Source organism: Hemicordylus capensis, chromosome 6 (genome assembly GCF_027244095.1).
Source record: "Hemicordylus capensis ecotype Gifberg chromosome 6, rHemCap1.1.pri, whole genome shotgun sequence".
NCBI lineage: Eukaryota > Metazoa > Chordata > Lepidosauria > Squamata > Cordylidae > Hemicordylus > Hemicordylus capensis.
Genome location: NC_069662.1, coordinates 147,137,601 through 147,157,403, shown reverse-complemented (window position 1 = coordinate 147,157,403; position 19,803 = coordinate 147,137,601). Strand labels below are relative to the sequence as shown.

The following is a 19,803-nucleotide window of genomic DNA, read 5'->3' as shown; positions in this document are numbered from 1 at the left end:
TTTAGCAGTGATTCGATTTCTGACTGGGACTTTCCATACAACTTCAGATCGTCCATGTACAGCAGATGGTTGATTTGACTTGATGTTTTAGATGTTTGGTATCCAAGGCCTGTTTTGTTTAGTATTTGTGAAAGTGGAGTCATGGCGATTACAGAGGGGATAGTGAGTCCCCTTGGAAAATGCCTCTTCTAATGCTAACCTGTCCAAGTGTCTTGCCATTGATTGTTAACTGTGTACTCCACATGCTCATTGCTTTTTTTATAAATATCTGAATGTTTTTGCTGACACCAGTTGTTTCTAAACATTTTAGTGTCCATTTGTGAGGCAATGAATCGAAGGCTTTCTTGTAGTAAATCCATGCAACACTTAGATTGGTTTTTCTTCTCTTGCAATTTTCTAAAATCATTTTGTCAATCAGCAGCTGGTCTTTTGTACCTCTGGTGTTTGGGCAATTTCCTTTCTGTTCAACTGGAAGCTGTTTGTTAGTTAATAAGTGTTGCATCACTACATCTGCTGTTATTCCAGTTAATAATTTGAACATGGTTGGCAGGCAGGTTATCGGTCTATAATTACAGTGGTCCCTCGACTTACGAACTACTCGACATCCGAAGTTTTCGACTTACGAACGACAAAAATGACCGGAAGTCGTTGCCGGTTTAGTTGTGGCTTCCTCGACGTATGAATTTTTAGATGCGGTTTCCTCGACTTACGAATGTTTCCAGACCTCTGTGGGTGCGCTTTTCGACTTACGAAAATTTTGACCTACGAACGTGCGTTCGGAACGGATTAACTTCGTAAGTCAAGGGACTACTGTACTTGGAACTGCACCTTTTGCTGGGCCTTTCATGATGAGATGAGTTTTCCCAGTTGTTAGCCATTGTTCAATATCACCTCCTTGCAAAATGTGATTGAACTGTTTTGATAGTTGTTTATGAAGGCTTGGTAGGTGTTTAAGCCAAAAGCCATGCAGTTCATCATCGCCTGGCGCAGTCCAATTTTTAATTTTCTTTGCTCTTTCACTTATTAATTCTGGTGTTATTATTAGATCTTGCATTTGTTGGTTACATTTTTTGACCTCTTTCATCCAGCCTGCTTTTTTATTATAATCTATTGGATTGTCCCATAATTTCCCCCAGAATTGCACTGTTTCTTCTTTATGTGGTGTTTCTACGTTTCTTGCAGTTTCTCCTTCTATGCTTTGGTAGAAACGTCTCTGATTCGACTGGAATTGGAGATTCTGCCTGTGTTGTGTAGTTCCGGCTTCATATCTGCTAATCTTCTTTGACACTGCTGTTATTTGCTGCTTTATTATTTCCAGGACTTCTCTAATTTTCCTTGACTCTAGGTGGTATTTTTGGGTCAGATACTGTTTGGTGTTTTCATTCTTCAGCTTCTTGTCTTTCATATCTTTCAATTTACTAGCATCTGATCTAAGCCTGGAGATTTCATTTTCTAATCTAATCTTCCATTTAGGTGATGTACTACTTTCTTTTTTTTACAAGTCCATTGATCTTATTTCTGAGCTCTTGTGTTGTTATTGTTGCTGCACTGTACATTAGTTGTTCTGTTTCTTGCAAATTATTGGTTGTTATTTCTGCAAGTGCAGCATTGACATCTTTTAATACCTGAGCAAGTTGTTTTTTGGCAACTGTTTTTAGAGCTGGAAGTCGAACCCTGGTGGTTGTTTGGTTCATGTGCTCAGTTATTTTTTGCTTTAGTTCTTGTTGCTTTTCTGTTAAACGGCATTGGGGTTTTTGAGGTGAAGGCAAAGGGGAGGTTGCCTGGTTTTGATTTTGAAACAGTTCAGCAACAGTGGCATCCTCTATTTCCAACACCTCCTCCACCTGCGCCTGAGCAACTGCTTCAGTTGGTGGTAATTCTTCTTCCATGTCTTGAGCCTGTGTTGCTCTTTGCAGTTCTTCCAGTTCAACTCCTATGAATTCTTTATTTCTTATTATGAATCTTCTCTGGTCTGCTAGCCTTTGTTCTGTTATTTCCGTATCTGGATGCTTCTCTTTCCAAATTTGGTACATTCTTTTTAAATAACCTCTTCTAGTTGGACTAGACTTGTATTTATTTATTTATTTATTTATTTATTTGATTTATATACCGCCCTTCCGAGCTGGCTCAGGGGGTTTACAATTAAAAAGCAATAATCATTAAAAACAATTAAAACAGAAATACAAATATAAACACCAATTTAAAAATATCTAAAAAACAATTAAACTATCAAAACAATTTAAACCCCGAAAACCAGGTTATGATTAAAACTAATTAAAAACCCTGAAAGGCCAGGCCAAACAGATGGGTTTTAAGTTTTACTTACTTTCTGTCTGCACTTAACTCAACACCCTAACCACTAAACGGCACTCAGAAAGCTTTGAGTTCTCAGTCAGTGTCTGAATGGACCCCTTCCAGCTAAGTAATTTTAATATGCATTGCAATTGCATAATCCTGTTAAATAATAATTAGAACTGCCTACAATACTGAGTGCAGAGTGCAAGCTGTTCCTGATTTTATTAAAGGAGAGGGCATGGGAGGGACTCCTGTGGGACAGTGCATGCTGCGGCTGTGCAGGGGTCACTAAGAGAGACAAAGGTCAAGCATACTTGGAGGACAACTGCTGTGATTCATACAAGGCAGGACTATTGTCAGCTGCCACATTTTAAGATGCTTCTCCGGGCATCTGCATAACCTATCTGCAGCAGATTGTCAGCAGACATGGCAAACACAAGCTCTTACAATGCATCAAAGGCAATCTTGCCACTAAATGGTAATTCTATATATTATATTCCCTTTCAGCATTAGGTTGCTCCTTCTTCATGTAAATAAGTGTTTATTAAGTTTATTTATCATTGACCACCTGATTCACCATCTGCCAGGGACATCCAAATGGAATGAGATTCTGTGGGCACATCCACATTGGAGCTGCCTACACTCCCAGTTTGCTCTTATTATACAGATCCAGAAACCCAGATGATCTCCCAGGACAACATTGTACCAATAGCAGAAGAATTGTGGTGTACTTCCAAATACATCTTGGAACAAGAAGGTAACATTAAGCAGCAAGGAAATAATATAGCAGCAGTGTTTAAAAATACCCTATTGCAGGGCTGACTCCAGGCTTCAGGGGGACCCTTGGTGAACTATCCTCCATGGGGACCCACCTTCCTGGGTGGGCACCAAGAGAGCCACTCCACCTCCAAGAACCTGATGCAACTCTAATTGATCTCAATATCTTTTGTCAACAAGGGAAGATTTGCAGCACCCTTTGTTTGTGGAAAACAGCTGGTCTTTTTTGTGTCCTTTCTGGTAAACTTAGTTTACCTTTACCAGGCGCCTTGATCAAAACATCTATAATCGGTCCATAGGGATGACTTGAAATACTCAGAGGAAAATACACAAGTACATCAAGTCACACCAGCCTATCCAGTTAAGCTGCTTGAGCAGATCAGCTGGAGAAATTCTATTTGTGAGCAGTGTTCCCTGTATCAGGGATTCCCGGATGATGACTACAACTCCCAGCATCCCCAGCTACAGAGGCCTTTGGCTGAAGATTATGGAAATTGTAGTCAACAACACCTGGGAATCACCTTTACAGGGAACATTGCTTGTGAGTGTATCTTGTGCAGACGTCAATACAAAAGTGTTAAGAAAGCTGCTAGTAGGTTTCTGGGCAAAAATCAAAGTGCTGGTTATTACCTTGATTGATTGATTGATTTGATTTGATTTGATTTACATACTACCATTCCAAAAATGGCTCAGGGTGCCCTTAATGGCTTGGGCCCAAGATATTTAACAGAACACCTTCTTCGCTATGAACCCTACCACTTATTAAGATGGTCAAAGGAAGTTCACATAAGGTTCATCACTGGTTCATCTGTTGGCATCTCAGAGGTGAGCCTTCTTTATAGTGGTCCCAGGGTTGTGGAAACCACCTCCTGTTGAAATTAGAAGTGTTCCATCCCTGATGGCATTTTGGAAACTATTGAAGTTACACCTGTTCAGCCAGGCCTTTAATTGAATTTTTACTGACATTGTTTTATACTGAATTTTGTATATGTTTTCATGTTTGTTTTTAATTTGGGGGTGTTTTTTTTAATTTGTCTGTGAACCACCTTGAGACTTTTGTAATAGGCAGTATATAAATGAATGGAATGAATGAATGAATGAATGAATGAATAAGATCCTCTTGTCCATTGACATGGAAGTCTCCTCCACAAGTGTGAGTAGCTTGTTACAGTAGCTGACTTCAGCACCAGGCAAATTCTGTACAGTATGTTCTCTTTAGTTCCAATGGCGGCATCTTCAGTGTTGCATATATGAGCTCACATCACCCTACTGAGGAGAGAAGAACAGACAAGCAGATCACTGTAATCTCATATTTGAAACTGGGGATGTGGAATTCTTCCCATCTCTATTCCACAGTTGCATTCCCATTCTCACTGCTTCATGCTCTGCTCTTTATAACCCTTTTTCCTGAAGCCATAACTCAATACTTTCCAAATGAGTGCTAGTCTTTTTGCAGTCCTCATATAAGAACCCTTAGAAGAATTCTGTGTTCTTTCATAATTCTGGTGGGAATCTTTTCCAGACATTGTTTTACTGAACCATAAAATTAGGACTGTCTAGTAGTAGCATGTTCAACCAATGACTGTGGAATTGGAAAGAGTGGGGGAAAGATTCTCACATTGCCCTTGAGCAACTTTCCATGCAATCTGAGTACAGCCTCCCTTAAGACACAGGGAGCCTTTCTGTAATATTAAAGCTTCCACAGGGTGTGGAAATGAGAGCTCTCAGGAGAACCCCTTGAATGTAAATGTGATTGTATGGTTATGTTTACCATAATCTGGGCACATTCCCAAACACAGACCACAAGTAGTCAGATTTTGTTTCTCCCATTCCCCCCAAATTCCATTGCTGTTTATAACCCAAAGATTTGAGCAGCACTTGGCTACATATCTATACTCCGATCACCATGATCTGGACCCTATGGAGCTATAGTGCTGTAAAAATATTTGCCAAGCCATGGATAGCAATAACAGAGCAATGATTTGCTGGCTGGGAGACCCACAATCGCAGACTCAGCATCCTGGGATGTGTGCCAATCCAGTCTGGGTGTGCTGCTGAAGTGACACATTTAAGCTCCTTAGAGGAATGCCAGTGTGCCAACTCCATCCCTGGCACAGCATTTTCTAATGACAAACTTATGGAGTGGAACTGGTACCAACTCCAGGGGGAGATGCAAGCTGCTTTCCTTAGCTCCTTCAGCAACAATACTGTTTTCAAATTGTGACTAATTTTCCTATTTAGGAAAAACTGTTACACTTTAGTCTCTGGTGCAATTTTAAAATAAGTGTTAAAATGGCAGGGGTGCTTCATTTAGGAAGTCCCATAATCTGCAGTCATTTTAATTTTTTTAACCCTTTGTATAGAAGCTCATCTTTCAAATACAGTTTTCACTGCTGAACAATTTTAATTATATTTATTTCAGGATTTCTAATTGCTAGATGCAGTGCTTGTGGTGTGAAGATAATAGAGCATTGGCTGTTCTTTATTTCTCTTTTCCCATCTACACAGTCACAATTAAGACTGCCATATGTCCACCTCAAAATTTGTGAAGTAAATCTTGTGTCAGGTTAGAGATCAAATTTGTTCTAGGCTGGAGAACATTCCGTGAAATCCCAATACATCTGTGAAAGCAATCTATTTCTGCAGTGCAGAACAATAAGCAGAGAAAAGATTTCATCTCCATTTCTTTTGGAGTTGTAGTGGAATGGACAGCCATTATAGAGATTCTTCTGGCTCTAAATGACAGCATTGGTGAGATTCTGGAAAGTGTTTATTCTTGGTCGAAATTAAATTCTTGGAAGGAATTTATTCTTAGAAGGAATTAAACATGGAGAGTCCAATGGGCAGAAAGTGGATTTTGGTTGCATGAGGGTGCAAGTCTGTCATAGCCCAGCCTGGTCATTAGTATTAATCACAGCTCTTTTTGCCTGAAGCTAAGGCTCAGACTACACACAGTATGTTAATCAAGTATCATTTTCTCTCTGACAGGAGAGGAAATGTTCATGCAAGGGAGAGTCATCCTCTTGCTTCTCTTTCAGTTTTCCACCTCAACTCTACTCATCCACTTTTGGCACTGTGGTTGAATAAAACCACTTGTTTTATTTCTTCCATAGTGTCAAAAACAGTGGAGAACCAGCAGAGAAGTAAGAGTCAAGAGGCCCCCATGCCTCATGTTGGCATCCCATTGACGCATGCAGCAGTGGGGAGCAATCATGATCATGATTTGTCTGAATCTTACCTGCCACCTGTTGCTGTATTGAAGTGACCATGCTCTTGCTTAACTGAAGTTGTTGCTACATAGGCACTGTGTTATAGAGGCATGCTGAGGTACAAGAAGTAGGTTTTGCTTGTGTGGAGCATTGGGGTGAGGCTGATCCCTGTGCTGCCACCCCACCTAACTGAACTATTTACCCTGGCCTTTAGCCAGTGTTAAAGACACAAGTGCACTCTTAACCCTGGTGCTAGGGTCATGTGTATGCTTGGTTAGCATGCCTGGAGTGCCTGAATCTTGGGGGATTCCTGGAGGCTGAGAAAACAAGTCCCGGCATCCAGTGACCCATGCTGCTCAGAGTACAATGGATTGTGTGGGTGGGTGTTGGTGCACCAAAGATGTGCCAAAAGATAATCTAGGGAGAAGGTAGGTGATTCTGTGCAGAATTTCCAGAATTGGAGAAAAGTCTTATTTATTAACAGGATTTATATACCACTTTCCCATGATAAAGCATACAAAAATTGTATACAATTTTAAAACATAAAATATAGAAATCCCATTTGATTTCCTAGTGCCAAATTGTTAGCAAATTCTCCCTTACATATTGGACTAGATGTAAGGTAGTGTAGTCCTATTGACCAAAATAGGATTTAATCTGCTTGAATCTAAGTAAGTAAAGTGTGCCATCAAGACGATTTCGACTCCTGGCACCCACAGAGCCCTGTGATTTTCTTTGGTAGAATACAGGAGGGGTTGACCATTGCCTCTTCCCATGCAGTATGAGATGGTGTCTTTCAGCATCTTCCTATATCACTGCTGATAGTACCAACGGGGATTCAAACAGCAAATTTCTGCTTGTTACTCAAGCATTTCCCTACTGCGCCACTTAAGGTGGTTAAATCTAAGTACTCTCTCCCAATGGGTTCATAAATTGGAGTGTTGCAAAGCAACACACAACCTAGTTAGGCCAAAGTACTAAGACGTAAGCTAATTCATCACTATTCAGCCAATGAAACACAGGACCAAAGTAGTGTTAGCATTGCAGATTGCTGGATCCGCATAGAATGTCCCATGTGCTTGGTGTTCAGGTAATTGCTTCAAGTATATACCCAGTTCAACCCATATTTAGCACTCCATTCGAAGAGTATGGGCACTTGAAAGTATGGGCTGATTCACATAACCATTCAAATCTAGATTTAATGTGAGTTAATGATAGAATGATTGGATGGACCCACACCAAGGCGGGAATCTCAGATTTATCTTGGGCCGTAAACCACCTTGGCACTCAGTTACGCTAATGTCGCTAACTCACAGTAAACTTAGATTCGGATGTTTGTGTGAATCAGGCCCTATGATGGTACACCGCATGTGGGTTCATTGGGTACATTGCATGATGGTACACTGCATGTTAGGCAGGGTTGAGAGATGTGGGTTGAAGATGTGCTCAATCAATCTCATGACCACTTCTCAGAATATCAATACTGAACTGGTCTTCAGTCAGCTTTCCTAGACTTTTTGCTTCAGCTGGGTTGTGTATCAAGCAGCTCATTGACTAAATTTAGCAATCAGCTGGCAGCTTTGTGTTCCTTGTTTCTTTCAGTTAGCGTTTCAATAAATATTTCACAAATTGGAGAGAGGATATATATGCAAACAATCAGCAGCAGTCCTAGATGGTAGGAGAACCCACAAAATATTCCCTTCTGAGAAAATACAGTTGCTCTTTCTGGGAGACTGAAATGAACATTCCTGATGGATTCTATGACATGAAATGAGCAAACAAATCTCAAGTCAGAATGTTTTGAAGATGGAAGGGGAATAAGGGGATAAATCCACCTTTAATCTCTTTGCAGGCCACCTTAACCATATGAAACATCTGCAAAACTCACTCTAAAGTGAACATTTCCTCTTTTTGTTTCCTTGTTTTTGAAACAGAGCAGCAAAGCTAATACGCTGATCAATGGCTTCTAAAACATCAGATGTATAAGAGGAAATGCTGTTAGGACAATATTTCATATATGTTAATGCTTACAATACCATCAGTGTCAGCTTTATTTTCTATTTGATATATACTAAAGCTGGCATACAATTTTAACTGGTGAGGTAATGTCATTTTTAATTTAGAGAGCCTTTTGCTGTCCACTTTAACTAGTGATATCATCTTCGCAGTTGTCTCCTGAGATCTCATGTAAACATAAGTAATGGGCCCCAGACAGTTTGGAATTGCATTGTTCAAGGTGGCACTGGTCATCATAAAGAATTTTTTTTTCCTTGACTCTCTTCAAAATTGTCAGCTGTAGTTTCCATTACTGCCATTTAAAAAACATTCTCCATATATTGATATAATTTGGGATGTTTCAGTGTGCATCCTAATAGAATGAAATGGCCAGAACAAATTAATATAGCGTATTAATGTCAGTTATAATAGCATAATGAAAAGAAAATGAAATTGTGTAGATGAAAAAAATCATATGATGCATTTTAGAAGGCAGCATAACAGAACACAAAGAAATAAAGAGTGATGGTCCAGTCTACTCCCAAGAATTAGATACAAGACAGAGGTATAGCTATAATTGAGCTGATGGGTTCAAAGAACCCAGGCTTCTGAGGGGCCCCCAGCTCTGCCCCCCCTATTTTCCTAATTATTCCCCTCACTCTGAGGAGCCACCAGGGAGAGGGGAGAACATGGTCCCTCTCTCCCTTAGCTACGCCACCTTTACAAGAAGAAGAAATGAAATGGTGTGTCTAGATCTTCCAACTTAACTATCTGCAAGCAGCTCAAATCATTCACTCTCAACTGAGTCACCCTGAGCGTGACCAACTTGAGACTGCCTTGGGCCTGATCCAGCAGGGCTGTTCTTATGGATGGCTTTAAAATGGGCTTAGACAAATTCATGCAGGATAGTCTAGCAATGGCAACTAGTTTGGTGTCTATAGGCCACCTACAACCTCAGAGGCAAGATGCCTCTAAATACCAGTTGCAGAGGAGAAGCAGTAGGAGAGAGGGCATAAACTCTTATCTTGGCTGTGGGCTTCTCAGAGGCATCTGGTGGGCTACTATGTGAGACAGGTTGCTGGACTAGATAGGCCTTAGACCTGATCCAGCAGAACTGTTCTTATGTCCCCCAGTTTATTCACAATTTGATCCTAAAACTAATTCTAACTTTTTCTCATTTACAAACATATGGGTGAAGCCCATGCCTGAAGGCTGAAAGACAGAAAGAGCTGGGTGGGGTGTTATCAATAACCAGCTCATGCCATTCTACCTCATGAATGGCCAGCCTGCAGGCAATGCAGCTCTAGTTAATGCCAAGGTGGGGCAGGATTGGAGAGAGGGGTGCAACAGGGGCAGCTGTACCTCATTTAGCATACACACCCCGGCTTATTAGGCTGAGCCATCACTGACACAAACCCAGCCACCTTGAATTCAAATACCAGTGAAACTGCAACATTTCGCCTTACCTAGGGCAGATCTCTGGAGAGGTAACGTGATTTAAAAAAAAAAAAAACTTCCTTTGCAAAAGGCAGAAAGACGGACTCTCTAGTGGTGGCCTTGGACCTTAGGAAGGTGAAGGAGATCAAATCATCTCTTGGTCAGGCTATCAAGTGCAGTATTCAGCTATTTATTATTATTTATTTTTTACATTTATATCCCGCTCTTCCTCCGAGGACAGGAGTTCCCAACCCTGAGTCCCCAAATGTTGTTGGACTATAATTCTCATTTATAACTCTCATATATAATTCTCATTTATCATCTGTAATTGGGTTATAATGGCATTTGTGGGGACCCAAGTTCACTAAGCTGTATACATAATACAGAAATAAGAAAAATAAGATGGTTCCCTATCGTAAAGACAACCTTGGGAAAAAATTCACAAGACACAAGCAAATAGTCAGTTGGGGTGGGGTGGGGCATGCTATGCTGGATTGAATATGGACAGTTGCTCTCCCCTGTTAAGTATAAGATAGTCACCACTTAGGAAGGTGCCTCTTTTCCCAGTTGTCAAGGCTTACATACATCTCCTCCTCCTCCTCCTCCTCCTCCTCCTCCTCCTCCTCCTCCTCCTCCTCCTCCTCCTCCGTAGATTGCAAACTTGTGTTTGAAGTTTTTTCCTGAAATAAAACTGAAGACATCATTGCATCTGTATACACAAATACATTCCAATAACTTTGATATAGTATGGGAGGAAAGGGGGTACTTGAGATGAACCTGTGCAAGGTATGTGTTGTTCTACAACTCCAAAAACAATTCTTTTTCCTTTCCATAGTAATGAGCAACAAAAACATTAATGCAGCATCTGTGGTGAATGTGTGTGGGTTTCTTTACACACAAAAAAGTGGGAAGTCTCTATTAATGAAGGAGGAATGCCCAGGAAAGAGGACATGAACAGGAAGAAGGACATTATAAGACATCTGTCCTGACTAATTGTGGGAGATTTATAACTCTTTAATGAGGTACAAACTAGTGATGGACCCTTGGCTCAGTAATTGCAAGCTTTCTCAGCAAGCATTCCGAAAAATCTCGTCTGTTTTCCAGACTTCTCTTCCAGCTTATAACATTGGTGCATGTTCGCTAATGGTGCCATTGTACTGCCTCCTGGGAACCAGAGTAGTCCATGAGCCAGGTCCACAAATTCTGGCCATCAGTACGATCTCAGAGGGTGAATGCTCATCATGGTTTTTGGCAATGTCTCAATGAAAACCACAGGGCTCTGTGGGCGCCAGGAGTCGAAATCGGCTTGATAGCACACTTTACCTTTACCCTGCTAGAAATAGAAATAGGTGATTGTTACAAATTCTACAAGACCATTGTAGCTTTTTCTGTGTGATTACACCTTCATTATCCCTACACCCCTGCCCCCCCCCCCCAAAATCAGAGTAAAATTGCAGTCATTTTTGCACAGATTTTTCATATCAGATCCCCAGAGATAGGGCTACCATATGTTCCCATCCCCCCACCCCCACCAACATCATGTTCTAATCTCTTTGAAACAGAGGAGTGTTCTTGAGGAAAGGCAATCTGTCAGGTATTTCTTCACCTCCCTGTGTGAGCCACCTGGCAGACTTGGCCCCCTTCAAGCCAGTGGCCAGGTCTACTGCTTCCTGGCGTCCAAGACTACCGGTACAAGAAAGCCAGCAGGTAGTCCTGGCTGCCTTGCAAAGGTGAGCAAGGCTACCCCAGCCTGGGAGGTGTCCTGGGTAGACCTGGCTTCTGTTGCTGCAGTGGCCAGGTCTTCTGGGTGGCTGCGGCTGGGTGTCTTCCCACCCAAAAAATGGGTGCATCTGGCTGCCCAGTACTCTGGAACATAGGTCTTCCAACAGCAGTGCTGTCCCATTTCATTGGTAGGCCTGGCCTTTTATATACATATATGTGTAGGACATGGCAAGGGTGACCTAATTTTACAAGTTGAAATATAGCAGCCTCAGAGAGAAGCCCTAAACTTATTTGAAACAAACTGAGATATGAAATCTTCTTGGGTTCATATTTTCTTGGGTTTAAGGAAGTTGTTTAGCGTAAACCCAGATTGGTCAGTTCAGCTCTCATGCCAATCTTGGTTTTTAAATGTGATCAGAAGTTTTCCAAGGCTCATGTGTGCCCAAAGCTCAGGATTGTCATATGGAATCAAGATTTAACCATAGTTCTGCAGGATGTCTCAACTGGCCCATTTACTCCCAGTAAGGAAACATCAGCCACCTCTCCTGTGCCATTAGCAAAGAAACTGCTAAACCAAAAGAATCTTTTTCCTTCTGTTTTTGTTATTTGTTGTACACACTAAAAACTTCAAAATTAAATCAGGCTGCTCTGACTCTAAATAGACTTGGAAGTAAACTCTGTTGTGTGTTTCCAGTCAAGTATGTTCAGACTCCAGGTGGAACTTTGCTCTTCTACATTCTGCTGAAGCCTCACCTGTCTTCCAGTATTCTCCAAGGATGATTGCTCTTGCCCCCTTGACATTTTCCCGGCTAACTCCTTTAATACTCAAAAGTGTAGTTCAGTAGGACCAGCTGGCTTGGATTTATTCAAGGCACTAACTATTCTTGGATAATCCAAAAGGCATTGTTTTTCAACCTTTCAGACCTGTGAGATGTCAGGTTCTTGGAGATTATCTGCCCAGTTTCAAGGGCTGGAATCCAAAGAACTACTTTAGGCATGCTCCAATGCTTGAAGATGTGCCCTGTGGAATTTTTCTCCTTGAACAGCTGACCTCCCTGCCATTTTGCAAATCGCTTTTTGCAATTCCACTCTTTTCAAATGAAGTTTGCCATGCAGCATGTGGGCCTGAGCTCAAGTAATACAAGCCCAAAGTCTCTTTGGGTACACAGGACTATTTGTGTAGATCTTTGAATCCTAGTCTTTGATGCAGAAATGTAGCTTCTGGCTGATATCCTGTTAAACACTGAGCTTGTGCAACGAGCAAAGCTATGCTAGCGCAAGAAAAATGCATAGCTGCACAAAGGCACAGGGATGTTCAAAACTGTACTATCAGCCAAAAGTTCCCTTTAAAACATATGAGGTGTGCCACAGGTTGTGTGCCTGTTGCACTAGTGCAAATGTGCATGAGTGCAACATTAGTCTGTAATGCAAACTTCAAACTTGGCACTAGGGATGTGCAGGAATCAAATTTTTCGCTTCAAATTTGAATCAAATTCAAAGTGGAGTTCAAAAATTCATTTCAAATTTGAATCAAAACATGTCTTGCATGCATAAGCTCTCAGGATGAGTCCCTATAGGGCTGGATTATGACATGCTGAGACTCTAAACTGTGTTAAGGTTAAAAGGCCCTGTAGCATTACCTAAAAAAAAAAATTCTTATTAAAAAGACAATGAAAATAGAAATAAAGTTATATTTTTACATATATACTTGGCAAAGATCAAAGCTGGTCTCGGGATCCCAGAATCCCCAGAACCGAATTGATCCTGGATCAGACTTTCAAAAAGCCAGGCCTTGTTCTAATAGCAATAGCACTTACATTTATATACCGCTCTATAGCTGGAAGCTCTCTAAGCGGTTTACAATGATTTAGCATATTGCCCCCAACATTCTGGGTACTCATTTTACCGACCTCGGAAGGATGGAAGGCTGAGTCAACCTTGAATGGAAGGCTGATTCAACCTTTCAATATAATTTTCATTGACATTTCAATATAATTTACATATTATTCCTGCACCGATTTATAAGCCAAATATGATAAATATTTGAGCGACGAAGCCTAAAGGGCTCAGCATGTGAAGATCTAAACATGTGGCTTGATGTATGTTTTTTTATTGAAGATTTTATGTGAACCGCTTTGGGAGATCTGCCTGAAAAGTGGTATATAGATGCCAAAACAAACAAACAAATAAATAAAAGTGTAGCCATATAAGTATATTTTTGTCTTATCAGAACAATGTCTTTCAGAGTATTTTTCCCCCCTTTCTCTTTATTTTTCAAACAATTGTGTAAAGCTTGAAATTTAGTCCTTTAAAAAAATTCAGAGATCCCTCATAAATGTGGGGCCCTAAGATGTAGCTTCCTTAGCTTGTGCTTAAATCTGGCACTGGGACCCTGGTATGGCTTGTCAAAAAGAATGGTAGCAGACTTCTGATGTAAGGCTTTGGAGAGCTGCCACAAATCAGAGGAGACAATACTGAGCTAGATAGACTAATGGTCTTGTTATAATGAAGGTTTGAATGTTCAATCAATGTTATACTAATCTCCTATCTTTTGAATAGAAATTTACATTTATAGATTCTTTAATATGCTCATGCAGATTAAACAGAGCCTGATAGTCTATAAAGACTTTCATTGTCATTATTGTATGCTACATGAACATAAATATATATTAGTCCTTTCACTTAGAAATTCCCAGTTTAAAAAAAAATCAAAATCATATTCTTTTTTTAATAACAGATCTAGCTTTATCTGGATATTTCAAGTGATATGATATAAACATGATGCATGCTGAGATATACTTAATTTTGGTCCAACTGACAAACAGTGGAGTGGTGAAGTGTTTTGAATTTGTAGGGCTTTATTATTCTTTGGATCTCTGTTTGGAGGGTTGCATAGAGAAATTAAAGAATTGTACAGAAATTAAAGCCAAAAAGACATTTTATAATTCAGACGTGAATTTCACCGCTTGAAAAGAATACTGTGTATTATGTATTGATAACAATGCAGCTATAGACAAAGGAATGCAATTTAATAATACAAAATTGTGCGCATGAGATTTCCTTTTTCTTGTTAATTGGTTACTTTAGCTGACATTGTCTGTAAGCATAATGGGCGCCATTCTTCCTAATAGTTCCATGTTGCCAGATGATGTCTACAGACATGATGTAGTCCATTTTAATTATTTCATTTTGCTTACATCTCTCAGCATAATGCAGCTTCCAAACAGGATAGCATTTTTCTTCATTATGTATGCTGCATGGCTGTGGTTCCTAAATTAATTAGCTCTCTTTTCTTTCCTGGAAGTTAAAAGTTTCTTTCTTCCATTTATCTACTAGGTACGATTATGTTGAAGTGATTGATGGAGACAATGCAAATGGGCGAGTGTGGGGAAAGTATTGCGGCAAAATTGCTCCCTCTCCTGTGATATCTACAGGACCGTACCTCTTCATCAAATTTGTCTCTGATTACGAAACTCACGGAGCAGGCTTTTCCATTCGCTACGAAATTTTCAAAAGAGGTGAGCAAAACTGTTTATGGTTGTTCTGGCATGCTAAGTACTTTTAATATTAGTTATTAATTACCAACAGGGCCGACCTCAGTTTTGGCACTCTAGGCAAAGTTTTATTTTGGCACACAACATACACCCCAGCTGAGAAGTGCAGAGCCCCAGCTATAATTTGAGCCAAACAAGCTGCTCATCCGCGAGGCTGAATGACCAGCCTGCATGGATGACCAGCAAACGGTTAGTCCATGCTGGTTAGGGTCCTTTATGGGGGCAAAACTCTAGAACTTCAGAAACGAAAAGTTGCTGCTGTTAATTTGGAAATCCAGTCTGAGAGCATTTCTTTTTGAAAATGAATGCGGAGGTAGGCAATTTATATTCAAGAGAGGGAGTGCAGCTTACGGCTCTAGCTATTTAGTGGGGACTGAGGTGCAATGAGCAAAGAAGACTGTGTGTTTTGGGTGCAGAATGTGCAGGCCCTTTGGGGAGCAGGGTGCAGGATTACGTATTACATTCTCACACTACTGTGCAATATTTCCGGGATGCAATACAAGAGGGAGAGAGAAAATAATTAGCAGTGCTATATTCTGTCATTGTTTATGCACACACACACACCCCAAAATTGGTACCCTAAATGACTGCCTAGGTGTGCCTAGTGGCCAGCCCAATTCTCATAATCATGACATTTTAATCTGAAGGGATCTAAAATTGTTGGCGGGCGGGGGTGGGGGACAAAACCACACATATTTCAGATTGGCAGCAAGATTGTTGGGTTTTAATGTGGGAAACATAGATTCACAAATTCCCACTCATCAGTAAAGTTCAGTGGATGATCTCACGCAAGTCACTTTGTTCTGAGAGCAAGAAAGAGGCACAGACCAACAAATATGGGTAACTTGACACAGGAAAATGCCTGGCCACAACTTTATTAAGAACAAGTAAACAAGACTATATGTACATCACCCAGAAGGCTTTGAGCAAGTGGCTAGATAGTGACTATGTTTCTATTTTCTTCCTATTACCAAGGATGTGGTGGGATGAGTCCAAGCCTCACCTGCCTGCACTCTCTGCCACTTACTTATAATGCCTTGGGGCAAAGCTACAGCCCAGTAAAACCACTTGGAGGTGTGAGAGGCTAGTGCACAGGCCATCCACCTAGGTGGTGTTTGTTCCAGCCTCTCTTCTCAATGGGGCTTCAATGCCATGCAGGGTTGTTATGGGGTTGATGAGTACCCTTCTCAGTGCCCACGCGGAACGATGAATTAGACCCAATTCCCTGGCCCACTGTAACCTGCCCTATTCCTGGCCTCAGTTTGAATCAAAACCCCTGGTACCATCCAGCTATCCCTGCCCCCAAAGTTGTGATGAGAAGCCAACCAGCCAAATCACATTGCCCATGAAGGCTCCATCCTGATGAGGGTGAAAACCTCACTTCCCAAATGCCAATCAGGGAGGACGAGTTAAAATTCTCTTATAGCCCCCATAAAGAGTGACTAGCCATTGTCCAGGAAGAGTTGCAGATGAGGGAGTGCGAGTGAATGCACTTGCTAACCCACCCACACACTGCTGCTTTATTCAAGATGGGAACTCCCCTTTATACTACGTCTTCCTGCCTCTCACAATATCTCACAAGAGGCAGGAAGCACCTCTGCCTTAACCCTTAACCACCAACGGATGTCTTTCCTGGCTCAGCACAAACCTCCCCCTTGGTATATTCATGCCGAGAAGGACCCTTGTGCTGAGAGGAAGACAGAGGCCCAAACTAACAGATATTAGTAACTTGGTGAGGGGAAAAACCTGGCCACTACTTTAAGAACAAGTAAAAGGGACTGTGTGTACATTACCCAGAAGGCTTTGAGCATATTTCAATGGTGACTATGTTTCACACTTTGCTGGCCCACACCCTCTGCCACTTATAATCCCTTGGGACAAGACTAAAGCCTGGCAAAATCATTTGGAGGTGTGAGAGACTAGAGTAAAGGCTAGAGTAAACATCATGCAGATGGTGTTTGTCCCAGCCTCTTCCCTTGTTAGTGCTTCAAAGCCACAGAAATTTGCAGGGTTGGGGTGGGATTGAGGAGTGCCCTCCTCAGTGCACCCACCCCTGACCATGAATTAGACCCAGTTCCCCAGTCCACTGTAGTCTGCCCCAGACCTGGCCTCTCTATTTGAATCCCAGCTCCCATTGCCACCCAGCTATCCTTGCCATGGTAGGGGTGGGTTCAGCAGCCCGAACCCACCACTAAGCCTCTGGACCAGCACACTGCCTATCCTTGTTCTCAGTTCCTGATGTAGAGCTTGTGCTGCTGGCAGTAGATTGGTGCATGCCACCATCCCTGAAAAGCTCTGGCCGTTTTGCTGAAAACTCAAACTGGGAGAGGAACTCTCTGCCACGCCAGCCCAGAACCTTAGCAATTTCCATGTTTGCCTCCTCTCTTGCCCTTTTGATGGCCAGTGGGTTCTGGGCCCCTTCCTGCTGCAGGCGTGGCAGCATCTCCATGAAAGCAACGGCCATCCACAGGATTAGCTTACTGTAATTATTTCCATCATGTCACTGGACAGGAAGAAAATAACCCCTAGCTCATACAACTTGACTAGGTCATTCTTCTCCAGGTGAAGCACCAAGAAGTTGGATGGATTGCCCTCTTTCAACAGGTCATGAAGAGAAGGCAGTAGCGCATACTATACCATGCCCCTCTTGCAGCTCAACACATGCTCACCTCCAGCACCAGGCCCAGATCACGGTGCTTGATGAGTTGTGACATTCTTGGGAGTGTCTGGAGGAGAGGAGAGAAACCTTGTTAGCCATCTTGGAGGACCCCAGCTGAGGAAATAGCTCCTTTCTCATGTAGGCCTTGTAAGTCCATGATTGCCAGCATCCAATCCGCATAAGCTGTTCTGCCCTCTTCACCATTGCCACCAATAGCACTATAGCAATAGCACTTACATTTATATACCGCTCTATAGCCGGAGCTCTCTAAGCGGTTTACAATGATTTTAGCATATTGCCCCCAACATTCTGGGTACTCATTTTACCGACCTCGGAAGGATGGAAGGCTGAGTCAACCTTGAGCCCCTGGTCAGGATCGAACTTGTAACCAATGCAGCTCCGATGTGAAAGGAGCGCATCCCAAAGCACTTGGTCAGCAGCCGGGCTACTGCCAGACTGCAAACTGCTGGCAAAGCCCTCAGTAGGAGCTGCAGGGTTTGAATATCAAGGGGCAACCTGGAATTCTGCCACCCATGCGGATGCCCCTGGCCTCTAGCCTGGAAGTGCAGGCCTGAGTAGGCCCGGTGGCCACAGTGCTAATAGAAAATAGCCCTGTGGAGGGGCCCCACAGCTTGGCCAGCTAGCCCCAAAATAATCTCCTCTCAGGTGGGCCCAGAGTGGGTCTTGCGGCCTTGCACAAACCTGAGGAATCAGGCCCAGGGATCCCAGAACACTGGCTGCAATGCTGGTGGGTGTGTGGGTGGTGCTTGTTCTGTGGATAGATGGCTCCCTTCGGAGGGGCACAGCTGGATGCCAATGTCTCCTGCTGCCTCAGCCCCTTGTGTTTCCATGGCCTGGCCCTGTGTATGCCCAGGGCCATGACCTTCCCCATGCAATGCCTTCCTCCTCCTGCCCAAATCCTGAATGGGCTTGATGATCTGAGCAGCTTCAGGGGTGCCTGCAGGAGAGCCAATTCCCTGCCCAAGGCCTGGTGTCCCCCCTGGTGATTCTGCCCTGGCTCCCCTGGTCACTGACTGGTGTGCTCACCTACAGAATACTCACCTCTGACCCAGCAGCCTGCAAAGGAAAACTCTTGGTGCGCACCATCCAATTGGCCAATATGGCATGAATGCAAAAATGTTCTTACCCCCAGACCTTGGGGCCCTGGTCCATGGCCGCCAAGGCCCAGAGGGGCACCAAGGGTCCAGGGGGGACTTGGGGGTGGGGGCTCAGACCACCACCCCGTGCCTGCCCTGCTGTGCTGAACTGCCAAAATTTACATTAATTTTAGCCACCACTGTCCGTGGCTGGGGGGGGGCGGGGAGTGGAGTGGAGCCGAGTAGGCCTCCCCCCCCCATGCCGGCAGCAATGGTGGCAGGGGGAGCAGCCGCTGGACCTGCCCATCTGGCCCAGTGGGCCTTGGAAACTGTGAGCCACTCCAGCACGCCTGCATTCTGCTGGAGGCTGGAGTGCCTCGCTGTTTTCAAGGGCCACTGGGCCAGATGGGCAGGCCCAGTGGCCACTCTGCCCGCCACCACCACGGGATGAGTGGAAGCCTTCTCGGTTCACCCCCACACCCAACCACCACCAGCCATGAACATTGGCTGATAAAATTAAGGTAAATTTTGGCAGTTTGGCGTGGCAGGGCATGGTGGGGTGGCAAGAGGCCCCCCCCAAATGCAGGTGGGGCTCACAGCAGGGGTTGTCCAGGCACCAAAATTACCTAGGTGCACCACTGCATTAATGCTGGCATTCAGACACTCCTGCAGTGGCGGTGATGCTTCCTTCTTGGCCCCTCTTCACTTCCTGCCTTAACCACTAACCTGCATCTTTCCTGGCTCTGCACACATATTCATGCTGAGAAGGGCCTATCTGTTGGCCTAACCTGCTAAGAACTGTCTTGCTTCATCAGACTAATGGTCCGTATTGGCCAAAATTCTGTTTCCAGCAGTTGTATGGACAATGGGTGCTAAGCAATGGTTGCCTGGGAAAATAGAATGTTGGGGAGGAAGGCAAGTCCAGACATCAGTTGCCAGGTGAAATGTCAACAGGAGGGCAGTAGAAGACAGTTGAAGGAAGGGGGGAAGAGTGAGAAGAAAAAGGAGGGGGGAGGATTTGATTTTAAATTAAGGGATTGGGATTTCATTGTCATCAG

The 19,803-nt window shown here is 43.0% G+C and overlaps 1 protein-coding gene and 1 long non-coding RNA gene across 3 annotated transcripts in view; one reads left to right on the top strand and one right to left on the bottom strand.

Annotated features, from left to right (window-relative positions):
- NRP1 (neuropilin 1) overlaps positions 1–19,803 on the top strand; it is a 215,631-nt gene that overhangs the window by 70,202 nt on the left and 125,626 nt on the right. For both annotated transcript variants that reach the window (XM_053261193.1, XM_053261194.1), the window contains exon 4: positions 14,772–14,953. In XM_053261193.1, coding sequence (XP_053117168.1) covers positions 14,772–14,953 — 182 coding nt within the window. The remainder of the gene's footprint in view (positions 1–14,771; positions 14,954–19,803) is intronic.
- LOC128329648 (uncharacterized) lies at positions 10,718–19,584 on the bottom strand. Its single transcript, XR_008309740.1, has 3 exons — positions 19,472–19,584; positions 17,659–17,715; positions 10,718–11,046 (listed from the first exon to the last, which is right to left on the bottom strand). It is a non-coding gene; the product is annotated as an uncharacterized LOC128329648 (long non-coding RNA).